The sequence below is a fragment of the Pygocentrus nattereri genome, chromosome 29 (genome assembly GCF_015220715.1).
Source record: "Pygocentrus nattereri isolate fPygNat1 chromosome 29, fPygNat1.pri, whole genome shotgun sequence".
NCBI classification, from domain to species: Eukaryota; Metazoa; Chordata; class Actinopteri; order Characiformes; family Serrasalmidae; genus Pygocentrus; species Pygocentrus nattereri.
Window position 1 is genome coordinate 9,893,915 of NC_051239.1, and position 13,883 is coordinate 9,907,797.

Consider the following 13,883-nt stretch of genomic DNA (forward strand, 5'->3'; position numbering starts at 1 on the left):
CTTATGATCATTTTAATAGACATCAGCGTCACTAATTAATGACGTTCTATTAAAAGACTGGTTTACCAAGAGAGACGCTGGAGGACTTTCACCTGAAATGAGTTCATGAAGAGAGTCTTGTTATAAAAATGATAACAGGACCTCAGTCATAATTACTCTTTTAGTACTTTTACTTTTGATACTTAAGTACATTTGAAGCCAAATACTTTAGTACTTTTACTCAGGTTGAGGTCTAGAGTAAGGACTTCTACTTTTACTGGATTAATATTTTACCCTGGGTATCTCTACTTTAACTCAAGTACATGATTTGTGTACTTCGTCCACCTCTGTGTATATATATATATATTGTATGTATACATTGTTAGAGGAAAACCTTGTACATGTCACGCCTCAGGCAGAGTCGGACTACATTTCCCAGAATGCGTCAGGAGATCACATAACTGTGGACAATCGCTCACGCATCTATCAGCGCTCGCAATCCCCTGATTATTGATTACATGCACCTGTTTGTTGACCCGCTTAGCCTAGTATTTAAGCCCGGCTTTAGTGAGAGTCATTGCGAGATATTGGTTCTTCCAGAACATACATGAGTGGTTTCTCATCTGTTTACTATTACCTGATATGACCCCATCTCTGTTTATTGTGGCCTTGTCTCTTGCTTAACCCTTTAGTACCTTTGCCTGCTTGTGTTTTGGACTTTTTTTGGCTTGTTTTCTCGACCACGTTTTTGTCTACTCCTTTGGTTTTGGCTGCCTAGTGTTTTCATCACTTTGGTGATTCTCCTTGCTTTTTGATAACAACCATCGCTTGTTTTTTGACCACGCACTTTACTGTACATTAATAAACCTCTTTTTATCTGCACTTGTCTGAATTCTATCGCATAGTCACAGTATTTCCAAAACGGTAACTTTTTACTGGAGAAGTAAAAAAACCTATTTAACTTTTAATGTAAGTCAATGGAACCAGAAATTTTTGTAAGTTGTTTTAGGTCATTCATTTTGGTCCATTCATGATGAAATTTACACACAATATAAAGAGCAGCAGACATTTTCAAATTATGTCAAAAACTGAAAAATTACAAAATTGAGATACAAGATTTTCTTCTGACAGCAGTGATATATATAACTATACAAACATGTGTTGTGTGTGTGTGTGTGTGTGTGTGTGTATATATATGTATAATGTTGTGTTATTTCTAAAGTTCAGGTTTTTTGTTTATTTGTTATTTGCATGTTATTTTAATGAACAATCAAAAAGACATTTTAAATCATCTTAAACAAAAAATCTAAACTAGAAATTACATGAAAAAAAGTGTCTATATCTACCAGTTTTACTCTGAAATGTGTCCCAGTACAGCAGAAAACAGTTTTATGATTTCCAATTGATGTAGACTTGGAGTGAATCTTGTTGGTGACAGTCTGCAGCTCCTTTTTTTCTGACAATGTGTGGTTCTTTCAGGGGTCCGTTTGATGAGAATGCAGTCCGTTTCTACACAGCATGCGTGCTGGAGGCCCTGAGTTTCCTCCACAGCCAAGGTGTCCTACACCGAGACCTCAAACCAGAGAACGTTCTGTTGGACCACAAAGGATACGCCAAACTGGTGCAGTGTTCAGCTCTAAAGACTCATCGCAGATCCACAGACAATATCAGTCAAGAGATCAGACTCACCTGATTCAGTGCATGTTTTTCATAATCTTACAGATATTCTTACAGAGCGACTGAAGAAGCTGACACTGATGGAAAGCTCATATTAAACTGTTTAACACGGTTTTGATAACTGCATAATTCCATAAGTTAGTTTATCTCTCTGGGTGGCACGGTGGTGTGGTGGGTAGTGCTGTCGCATCACAGCAAGAAAGGCCTGGGTTCGAGTCCCTGGCTGGGTGACCAGGGCCCCTCCTGTGTGGAGTTTGCATGTTCTCCCTGTGTCTGTGTGAGTGTCCACATGCAGTCAGGCTGTTTGGACATGGTAAATTGCATGGCCAAAGGTGTGAATGTGTATGTCTGTCTGCCCTGTGATGGACTGGTGACCTGTCCAGGGTGTCTCCTGCCTTTCGCCCAGTGACAGCTGGAATAGGCTCCAGCACCTCCCCGTGACTCATAAGAAGTTTATAGCTCTAATGTCTTCACTATTAGTCTCAATTGTTTAGAATAATAAGTGAGTAGGTCTTGTCACTGATATCATTTAAGAAAAAAATTGTAAATGTAAATGAGTGAGTCTAAATTTATGCCAGAGAAATAGTAACGGTGTTTCTTATTATATATTATTATATATTATCTCACTCTCTCTCTCTCTCTCTCTCTCTCTCTCTCTCTCTCACATTCTCGTTTGCTTTCTCTCTCGCAATCTCTCATTCCCTTTCTTTTTTCTTTTTCTGTCCTGATTCTCTCCATTTCTCTCCCCATCTTTCTTCTCCAACTATCTTTCTTTTTTCTCTTTCTGTCCCTCTCTGTTTCTCTCGCCATCTCTCTCTCTTCCTCTTCATTTCTCTCTCTCTTCATCTCTCTCACTTTATCATCCGCTCCTTCTCTGTCTTCATCGCCTATCTTCATTAACTCTCTCTCAGGCAGGGTTTTCCTCTGCTAAAAAGCTGGGCTCCCTGCAGAGAGTCTGGTCATTCTGTGGGTCAGTGGGTTATCAGGCCCCAGAGGTCATCCTGCTCAGAGGTCACAGTGCCACAGTGGATTATTGGACTTTAGGAGTGTTTGTGTACGAGTTACTGAACAGCAGGTGAGATTTACAATTCAATTGCATAACTTCTGCTGACCTTTGAAAGCTACAGCTATCGGCAACTTGTGCTCAGAGAGACGAGCAGAGAAAACACTCTGTCAGAGAAAACTCTCAGTCCTCATTAATCTCGCAAAGGGTACTGATGAAGCCCAACTAGCTCTTAAAATACAAATACACATTTAAACTTTGCTTATAATTTGCACAAACATGACATCACCACATAAAAAATTGCAATCTCCCAGGTGGCGCAACCATCTAAGCGTTGGCCCTCTCATCAGGAGATCATGAGTTGGATTTCTGGTGATGCTACGGCCACCTGTGGCCGGGAGTCCAAGAGACGACTAAATTGGGGAAACAGCTCATTGTCAACCTCACAGTAATTTGCTGTATTATGATGAATTAATTTCACAATAAAATGATGAATACAAAATTTTACTGTAAATAAATAGGGTTAAATATTATGGCATCAAACCCAGGCTGAATCTCAAGTGGCCCCCTCCTTCCTATATGGTCCACTTTGCAAGTTATTCAATTCTGGATTCTATTTGTCCAGGATGGAACTCCAGTATGGAATTGTGCACATGTGTCTGAAATCTAAATGACTGTAAAAAACATCATGTGCTTTTTGGGCTCAGGCGCCAATTTTCATTCATTCAAGCTGTTATAGGTACCTGTGTAACTTTCTCAGCTGTTCTTGTGCACGTAGCTGTGTGTGTGTATGTGTGTATAGCGCTGTATGATGGACTCTACGTACTAGTGCAAATGAGTATATGTGCAGAGCACATGCATGTATTGACTGCAGTCAGGTTGTAGAGAAAACATCAAGAGAAATAACAAAAATGTTTAGCACTTTGTTACAGAATCCTTATGAAGGAGCTGCAACACACAGTAAGGCAGCTCATTTATGGAATCTGTCCATAATAATAGGCCCAAGTGGGATTCAAATACGTATGATGGCATTTTTGGGCCACTGTTGATAAAAATAAAAAGAGTAGACTTCGATAATAAAGTCGTATTATTTCAAGAAAAAAGTTGTAATATTTTGAGGAAAATCTTTTTTGAATTATGATATTAAAGTGGCATTAATACCAAGAAAGATCACAATATTTTGACCAAAGGCTTTGCAAAGTGAAGGCAGCACCTCCTCATGTTGAAATGAGGGGCATTTAGGAGTTGGTGGAGTTGTACTTTCATATCAATTTCACCCATAAGTCTGCCTGTCTCTCCTGGTCCTTAGCTTGTTATTAGTATAAGAAATGGCTGAAATGGCTGAGCAGGAAACTGTGTTTATTTAGAATAAAGAACCAGACGGACTCAGAGGAAACTGTCTGTCTGTCATGTTGAAGGAGAATTGCATGCAGGGTTATCTACATGGCTATCAGTGGCGGCATCTCCACACCATTGAAAGAGGGCATGAAGTTTCACAGACAGTGAAAATGATGACCACACAGAGACAGGAGTGAGTCGAACTCCAGCACACCAGTACAGCAATCTAGACCCCAACATGTTATGGCAGCCCCCCTACAGTTAGCCCACTTTATCCTCCAAATATTACGACTTTTTGCTCAAAATATTACCACTTTACTCTGAAAATATTACAACTTTATTCTTTACATATTATGACTTTTTTCTTGAAATATTACGACTTTATACTCAAAGTCTACTATTTTTATTTTTTTTAACAGTGGCCCCAAAAAAAGCCATCATAAATAAGAGAGACTACACAGATCATTATCTTTCTAATGTCAGATGGATCCCAGGGTATATAGATATACTAGATATCGGTGAGCTCCTGGGTATCTATTTTAAATGGATTTAAAATAGATACCCAGAAGCTGACTTGTAGCTAGTAGAGTGCTTCTGCAAATAGATGTATGCAAACAGATCAGATTGCAGAAGCACTTTTATATTGAGCTCCACACATAGCATAGCTCCGGCATAAATACACTGGTATCCTCTCCATAGACTCTGCAGTCAGATTGGGCTATTGAGTAAAGCTCAAGAACGGGCATGAATAAGCGTCCGCCTAAAGCCTTTGATAAATCAAAAGACAAGGCAGCATAATGGTGCTTACTAAAAGAAAAAGCTTGACTGATAAACAAAATGCAAATGTCTCATTTTTTCTATTGTGCATATGTGTGTCTATCCTGTCCACTCCAGTCCCCCATTCTCAGGCCTGGATCAGTTAAAGGTCTATGCAGCAGTTTTGAGGGGGATTGATGCTGTAGAGTTCCCAAACACAATGAGCAAGCCTGTGGTCGATCTCATCAAGAGACTCTGCAGGTAAAAGACAAAGAGAATTCAGTGCACGGTGTGTTTATGTCTACTGACCCAAAGCTGAAAACTAACTTTGGTGCCGAACAGCTGTAAGGAATGCTAGTGTTGGCCACCAGGGCTGCGCTATATGGACACTATAGCACATTGTAACAATATTGCTACATATTTCTGACACTATAACATGCAGTTTTCTTTTAATTACTTTACTAAGCTAAAAACAGTCAAAAGTCATCTTGAATTCAGAATTTTGTCCATTCTTTTGGCAAATTCTATAGATTTATAGCGTGTGATGATTTGGTCATGCAGTTTGTGTGATGCTAATTTGTAGCTATAAGCTTCAATTACTGGCTGCTTCAGCCTGGCTGCAAAATGAAAGGCGAAATCTTCCGTCACAAATTTTTTATAAATACCAGAAGTGTGTGAAATTCCTCTTGGTATTTTGGAGTCCCATGTTGGCTGGCTACTCCAGAGTTGGCTGGCTGCTAACTCACTTGTCATATTAGCGCTAATTCTAGATACAATGGTGACAAAATATTTTGTTTAACAATACTTATTTTGGAAATGCTCTCTCTTTCCCTACAATAACTGAGATCTTACCTGTCTCCTTTTTCGTCTTCGATTTGAGAAATGAGCAGCAACTGACTGTTTCCTCCAAATTCTTGCAAAAAACTTGCAAAACATTTAAGACGGAGCAGAACAAGAAGCTGGCAAAGGAGAAACTGACTTCAGCTTTGCAATTTTGTAGCATTTGATATTTTCTCACTGTAAATTAAACATATCAGAAAACCAGCTGAAGGGCTTATGAATGCAAATAAATCCATTCGTCTTCAAATGATCGATGTTTATCTTAAATATCGCTTCGTTAGCTACTAGATAGGCGAGACCGTTGTCTGTGTTGCTATGGTGACCAGCAGTTTGCACACCAATCTTCATGGTTACAGGTTGGTGAGATAGCAACTCCAGTGTTTAAGACCATTTAGTGTTAAAACTGTGTTAGAACGATCAGCTTTGTTTTGCTGCAAAGGAGGATTATATTTTATTTTTACCTAAAAATCAAATTATTAAGGTTTTTGAGGTCTCAGTCTAGACTTGGTCTTGGGCCTTGAGACTCAATCTCGACTAATCACAGCCTAGGACTTGGTCTTGTCTACTAAACATGTCTTGGCTGATCAGCTACATTTGGAATAATGGGAAAGGTGTGTAAATTTGATTCAAATCTGTTCCCTTAGTAAGAATATTAAACAGTTTTGCTGCTCAGACACAGTCAAAATGTAGTTCTGTCTCTTTGGAATATTTTGAATTTGAATATTTTGAATATTTTGAATTCATTGTGCCAACTTACCACCAAATCCATTCACTTATAAAAACCTAGCTCAATTTATTCATGTATCAATCTCTTTAGCTTGTACAGTGCACACACATACGTTCAGTGTCTCATCTCTTAGACTAGCTGAGTTCTACTTCATTATGAGGGTCTGTGTGTCTGATCCTGCTGTCATTTATCATCCCCCTTCCAGAGAGAACCCCACTGAGAGACTGGGCCAGAGGAATGGGGTCAAGGACATCCGTGGACACAAGTGAGCACTCAGAGAGGGGCAAAACTAAGACACTGTTTTATGCTTGGAAAAGAAGAGAGAACTGCAGACATTTTTCAGCACGTTACACTTCCTTGTACAAATACACTATATTTCCAAAAGTATTCACTCACCCATCCAAATAATTGAATTCAGGTGTTCCCATCGCTTCCATGGCCACAGGTATATAAAATCAAGCACCTAGGCCTGCAGACTGCTTCTACAAACATTAGTGAAAGAATGGGTCGCTCTCACTACTAAATATTCCACAGTCAACTGTCAGTGGGATTATAACAAAGTGGAATCAATTAGGAATGACAGCAACTCAGCCATGAAGTGGTAGGCCATTAGGTAAATTGACAGCGTGGGTTCAGCGGATACTGAGGCACATAGTGCGCAGAGGTCACCAACTTTCTGCAGAGTCAATCACTACAGACCTCCATACTTCAGGTGGCCTTCAGATTAGCTCAAGAACAGCGTAGAGCGCTTCATGGTATGGGTTTCCATGGCTGAGCAGCTGCATCCAATGCAATGCAAAGCGTTGAAAACAGTGGTGTAAAGTGCCGCCACTGGATTCTAGAGCAGTGGAGACGTGTTCTCTGAAGTGACGCTTCTCCATTTGGCAGTCCGATGGATGATTTTGGGTTTGGCAGTTACCAGGAGAACGGTAATTATCTGACTGCATTGTGCCAAGTGTAAAGTTGTTTTTCAGGAGTTGGGCTCGGCCCCTTAGTTCCAGTGAATAGTTCAGCAGACCAAGAGATTTTGGGCAATTTCATGCTCCCAACTTTGTGGGAACAGTTTGGGGATGACCCCTTCCTGTTCCAACATGACTGTGCACCAGTGCACAAAGAAAGGTCCATAAAGACGTGGATGAGCGAGTTTAGTGTTGTAGAACTTGACTGGCCTGCACAGAGTCCTGACCTCAACCTGACAGAACACCTTTGGGATGAATTAGAGCGGAGACTGCGAGTCAGGCCTTCTCGTCCAACATCAGTGTCTGACCTCACAAATGCGCTTCTGGAAGAACGGTCAAAAATTCCCATGAACACACTCCTTAACCTTGTGGAAAGCCTCCCCAGAACAGTTGAAGCTGTTATATCTGCAAAGCGTGGGCCGACATCACATTAAACCGTATAGATTAAGAGTGGGATCTCACTCAATTCCATATGTGTGTGAAGCCAGGAGAGCGAATACCTTTGGCAATATGGTGTATATGTAGTATGTGTGAATGTGTCCTTATATGTTTTGTGTTTAAAACATTTTACACAGGTGGTTTGAAGGGTTTGATTGGCTGGGCCTGCGTGACGGCTCACACGCTCCACCGATAGTACCAAATGTAAGGATCTTTCCTGTTCACATCAAAGCACAGTCTGTCTCAACATCTGTAAAATTCAACGGGAAAATCTTCTGATGAATTTTGAATTAGCATTTTTCTCTTTTTTAACCACAAGTTGGTTTGCTATTGCATCAACCAAGTCAATCTGCTGCTTTCTTTCATTGCAGGTCCACAGTCTTCTGGATCGGGGGGCAGACAGTTCAAGCAGCGAGAACCACACAGATTTATCGCCAGTTGACGACTCGGATTGGGACAAAGACTTTTGACCTGTCCATTGGACAGATACGTATCCTGTAGATGGACAAATGGACTAACCATATTGGACGTTACATATTTAAAACTAAGAAACTATTTCAGTTCATCGTTTAACACAATTTGCTTTCAGTCAAGCAAGTTACTTTCCTCCTGGAATTACTTCATATTCCATCTGAATCCAGTCATCTTCTGTTTGTAGTATCTGTGTTCTGTTTACACTAAAGCCCTTAAATGTGAATCTTAAGTTGAATCATGTTATTTTCTTGCATAAAAAGGTTCTAGGTGCGAATTAGACTCAGAAGACTAGAAGATAAAAGATAATTGGCATATCAGTAGGTCAAAAAGCAAAGTAGTGAAGAGACTTGATTAGAAGGTGTTGGGGAAAATGGGTGGGCATTGCCCCCTTAAGAACAGTATCCACTTATTTTAAAGCATATCTGTGCTTGAGTTTATTATGTACAAGATGGCGAGGCATAAACCCAGTTAGGAGAATAGTTTTCAATTTAGTTTTTATAGCACAAAAAACACCTTTTTAGAAGGACCATCTTGCCTCGCTAGCAAGGTCAGAAGTGTGGAATAAGCAAATCTAGCATCAGTTTGTCGTCCGGTTTTAACAGAATCTACAAGTATTGTGTCAAATCACTTCTAGTCTTTGCACTTTTCAGAAATTATGTTGTTAATCAAAGCAGAGCACTAAAACATTATATTTTATACATCATACTTTTATTAAAGTATGACAAAGAACTTAGCAGACACATTTGAAATGACAGTTTTGTACATCAATTAAACTATTGTGATTATATTAATGATATAAACATGTACATTAATGTTATTTCAATTAAATGTTGTTGTTATTATTATTATTATCATTTTAATAGTAGTAGTACTATTACGCATTACAAAGTATCAGAGGTGAATGTAGCTGTGTCTAAATGCAAAACTCAGATGTAAACTTATCTCCAGCAAGCTGGCTAAAAATGTGGCCTAATTTTCACCAACAGTCATGTACCACATACCTATTTATGATGTTATTGTGTCTTCCCTGGTGTAACTAAATAGTATTTAATGTCAAGTGGATCTTTCGCCTTTGGTCTGGGAAAGTTTTTGCTTCAAAGATCTAACTCAGGAGTTCGCAACCCAAATGTTAAGAAGAGCCTTTGTCCTTTCAACAAAAATTAAACCATTTTGGGAGCCACAACATTTTATATCCATTTTACCATCTTGGCTGTAAATAATATGCTATCATCATAATATAGGCTAAATCCGCTATTCATGAAGCCGCTTTTCTCGCATCTCCAGCAGGAAACACAAGTAGAACAGTTTCTTGTAAAATGTCTCTCAGCGTTTGATTATTTACGAGGCTGAAGTCGCTTCTCATTCGCCAGCTTCTTCCTTAAATTTTCCTGTTCCACCTTAAATTGAGGCAGAATGTAACTGCTGCACTATTTAAGGTGGAACGGGAGGCTTCAAACAAGAAACTGACTTTAGCTTCTCGTTGCAGATTACACATATCGGGAAACCAGCTAGACTGATTATAAATGCAAAAAGTCCATTTGTCTTTAAATCATTGATGTCCATTTTAAATCTCTCCCTTTGCCTTTTTGCCAGCTACTAACTAAGTGAGGATGTTTTCCGTGCATTAAAACCATTTGCTGTTAAAACTGTGTTAGAACGACCAACAGAGTTTTGTTTTACTGCATAAGGGGATTCATTTATTTTAACCGAAGCATCTAATTTTGCGGCCCCCTGAGCCGCATGACGCCGATCCCTGATTTAACTTGTACTTCACTTCAATAGAAAAAAACTATTTTACAACTCTCAAAACCAAATGCTTTGTTCTCTGAATAACTCCAGTAAATGTGTGGAGACTGGAATTGTATAAGGTGGGAAGGTCATCTTATGCTGGGGGCTTCTTTCCCCAAATTACATACATTCAGTTTAATACAGTATTACATCACTGCCAAAAGTAAACAGAAAGACAAAACAATGTTGATGTAATATATTAAATCCATATGAATGTTATGAAGCAAGTACATTCAGTGGCTCATTTCTTTTCAGTGTAGTGAAAGCAGGGGTGGGTTTAGTGATTCTGGGGCTGGATGCAGGAGACAGGCATGGGGTTCCCTGGGTTCACCTTTATAATACACTTAGTCAGGCCTCTGGGTTTCTGAGTGGCGCAACCATCTACACTGCAAAACATGGCATCTTGGTAAGTGATATCATATTAAATCTAATAGATATATCTAATATTTCTCATGTTAAGACTGTTGTATAAATATTATACGATTATTTATTCTGAGACATTTTTAGTTACGTAATTTTGTCAAATTTTAGCACAATATTGGCAGATAATTTGACTTGTTTCAAGAAATAATGATTCTAGCAATATGATCTGCCAAAATAGTGAGATAGTTTATTACAGAGTAACATAGAAGTAAAATAAGGAGTACTGACATTAGTTTTTACAGGAAATAGTCAGTAAAGCGACCCCGTTACAGTTTGGGAGAAATAATTAGTGACTTGTCCATCACTTTTGGGAGTGTAGCCGAAGCAATAAAATAGTAGCAAAGATACGCTTTTGATTTTTGCACATAAAGCATGTTTGACCAACCATCAGCAGCCTCAAACTGGTAAACCAATCATAAAGAAGCAGATATCAAGTAAAGTTACACATGGACCATACGTGCCTTTATTTTCTATTTTTCTATTTTCATGGTGGCAAATAACGGTGACAGTCATAAAGAGCTTGTATCCCTGCAAAAATTCAGACCAAACTGAGACACAACAGCCTGGTGTTCTTCAGAGATGTTTGCTAGCAAAGTTTGCTCTCTGAGGCTGAAGCCAGTGAAGCGCAGAGTCGTGAATGAACTCTGACACTCTTCACGCTTCACACACACACACACACACACACACACACACACACACACACACACACACACACACACACGCACAGGTCCTCCTGGGCCATGGGGGGTGCTGGAGCCTATTCAACACATACAGCATATACTTTGAATTTCACATGGAGCCCTGGTCTCATGGGCTTCCTACACTCTTGGTTCTACAAGGGTTCCTCTATTGTAACGATGCCATTTTCAAAAAGGTTCTACATAGATACCACATACAACATGTTCTCCATCAATCTGAATAACTATTTCACCATGTAAAGAACCATTTAAGCCTGAAATGGTTCTATGTAGAACTCAACTTGCAGCCTGGTCCTGGTTTCTCTTAGCAGGGTGTAGAGTGTAAGAGTGTAGGGGGCTGGCTGTGTTAGTCCAGAGCAGAGACTGACCTTCAGGGAAACCTCACTGAAGTTCACCTCCAGAGGGCGGACATAGTTGGGGAAGTTTCCAGCTTTAAAAGTGTGTCTCCATTCACCCTGGAGGATGGATGACGTGGGTTAAAGGAGGGCGTAAGGGCGGTGTCTTGGGGGAGCATTTAATTACAAACACACACACACTCTCTCACTCGAGGAGGCGCGAGGAACCCGTTTGATTCCCACACAGTTCGGGGAGAAAGTTTGAGCGTGCTGAAGAGCTGACCAAGCCCGGCTTCTAACACAGGTAAGAAAGGCCTTTTACTGCTGCACCCGCACCGACTTTCACTCAGAAACTCAGAACTTTCGAGAAGTTTCTCAGTCCTCATGAAAACTGAGCGCGTCGTCCTCATTCACCGACACAGCGCCCACATTTACGGACTTCCTTCAGAAAACGACTAATAAGGGCCTGTATGAGGAAGTAACATCTACAAAAATATATTTTTTTAGCAAAATCGTGAAGAAAACTGACCCCCTTTTCTTCCTCAGCCCCCACGTGCACGCGCGTTGTCAACACCGCGGGGTTTTCTTCCTCACAGCTGCCAAGAAAAGACAAAACACGACTCAACAGTAAATGGCCTCTTCAGATTCTGCTGAAATTGGTCTGTAATCTTTTAATATAGACACGTTTCACCTTCTCAGACAGTGTCTGAGTGAATATGTTCTGTTTTAATCTCATAACTAGAAGAGTGTGTGGAAAAACTCACATACCGTGAGCCCGTAATTACTGTAGAGCCGGGGACTTGGCCGGTAAACGGGGTGTGTGGAGGGAGCTGGCGGAGAGGAATTTCTCTCAGACTGTCTTTACAGTTGGTTCATATCGTACTTGAGTTTTTCCAGGAACACCGCAGCCGTAAAGTCGAGTTGCGGTAGCGCGGATACTCGATTAAACTCGATTATTCGAGTGAACGATCATCGATTCATTTGCCTTCTTGCAGACTCCTCAGTGTTTCGTTGGCAAACTGCATGAAGACATGCATTTTAACGGTAATACTGTTCTCTGTCACAGTCAAAAATACATTTTGACCCACATCTCTGTTTATTTCAGCAAGTTCATGGGACTCGATTATTTGATGATAAAAAAAGTCCATTAAAATGTACCTTATTGACGAATCTGCAGTGACTTGTTCACAGTTTGTATGAAGTTTGCAATACACTGCCCTTATTTTTATATATATATGTATGTATGTATGTATGTATGTGTGTGTGTGTGTGTGTGTGTGTGTGTGTGTGTGTGTGTGTGTGTGTGTGTGTGTGTGAGAGAGAGAGAGAGGTGGCTCATGGCAAAAATATACTATTCTGATACTTAAAGAACTTATTGGAGTCTTTGAAAGGCTCTTCAGGGTTTGTTATTACTCACTATAAGTCCATTTTTGTTGCAGCCTGTTTAAAAACTCTTAAAATTAAATTAACCATCAAAATTATTACCAGATTACTCTTCCATATAATCTAATATAATCAACAGTGACCTCCACAAAAGGCAGTATCTAGTCTTAGTCTGGCCATAGACTAAGGGCGGTATTTTACTTCGCTGAGTGTGTAAATCAAAGTGTTGGGAATGCAGGAAAGAGAATGAGGACATCAGACATGCTGAGGCATGAAATGTCTGGCAGTTTGGTATAAACCATTCGCTTGGTTGTTTTTCCCCGAATGTTTAGTAGTAAAGCCAGACCTGAAGTGGAATGAAACTGAAGCTTGTTGACTGACTAATTCCAACTGACCATTGAAGTCAGGAGGTAGAAAACGCATGTACCTGGAAAGGCTCAGCCGTGCCATTGAAGCAGATCAGTTTTTAATGACTAAGACAGCTTTTCTCATGACTCAGCAAAGGATGTGTACTCATTAGACAAATGTGAACCAACTGATGTGTTCTCATAAGGTTGGAGTGTCCATATCTAATCATCCAGCATCCGTACCTGACCTCACGATGCTCTTGCGGCTGATTGAAATCAAATTTTCACTGCACTGTTCCAACATTTCATATTAAGCAGAAGAGTGGGTGGCAAAGGTGACAAACTCCCTGTTAATACCATTTATTTCAAAAGACATGTTGAATGAGCAGGTGTCTACAAACTTTTGGACACAATGTAGATTAACCCTAATTTTCATGCAAATTCAAGATGTTTCTGCACTGAAAATGTACAAAATCTAACAAAGTTAACAGATATTCAGCTGTGTGTTGCATTGTGATGACTGCCTCGTCCTCCTCTTCCATTTTCTGTTCCGGTTTGAAATGTGACGCAGCTCTGGCCTCTCTTCTCTCTCTTTCACGAAAACCTTTCATTGTGACTGAGCCGGTGTTCTTCATGCTTCATTTAGGGATCACAGCAGGAGAACAGCCAGGCCTTTCACTCGTCTGCCCCCTCCCTTGCTCGGTCTCCCATTCCCTGA

At 40.1% G+C, this 13,883-nt stretch overlaps 2 protein-coding genes across 4 annotated transcripts in view; both read left to right on the forward strand.

Annotated features, from left to right (window-relative positions):
• The window catches only part of prkg1l (protein kinase cGMP-dependent 1, like), a 57,118-nt gene extending 47,278 nt beyond the window's left edge, over positions 1-9,840 (forward strand). For all 3 annotated transcript variants that reach the window (XM_017696265.2, XM_017696266.2, XM_037535974.1), the window contains 6 exons: positions 1,459-1,600; positions 2,568-2,731; positions 4,892-5,014; positions 6,526-6,585; positions 7,855-7,921; positions 8,089-9,840. In XM_017696265.2, the coding sequence (XP_017551754.1) occupies positions 1,459-1,600; positions 2,568-2,731; positions 4,892-5,014; positions 6,526-6,585; positions 7,855-7,921; positions 8,089-8,187 (655 nt within the window). In that variant the 3' untranslated portion in view covers positions 8,188-9,840. The remainder of the gene's footprint in view (positions 1-1,458; positions 1,601-2,567; positions 2,732-4,891; positions 5,015-6,525; positions 6,586-7,854; positions 7,922-8,088) is intronic.
• Positions 9,841-11,531: 1,691 nt separating this feature from the next.
• Positions 11,532-13,883, forward strand: part of acsl2 (acyl-CoA synthetase long chain family member 2) — a 35,620-nt gene continuing 33,268 nt past the window's right edge. The window contains exon 1 of the mRNA XM_017696348.2: positions 11,532-11,739. The gene's annotated coding sequence lies outside the window, so the exon portion shown is untranslated. The remainder of the gene's footprint in view (positions 11,740-13,883) is intronic.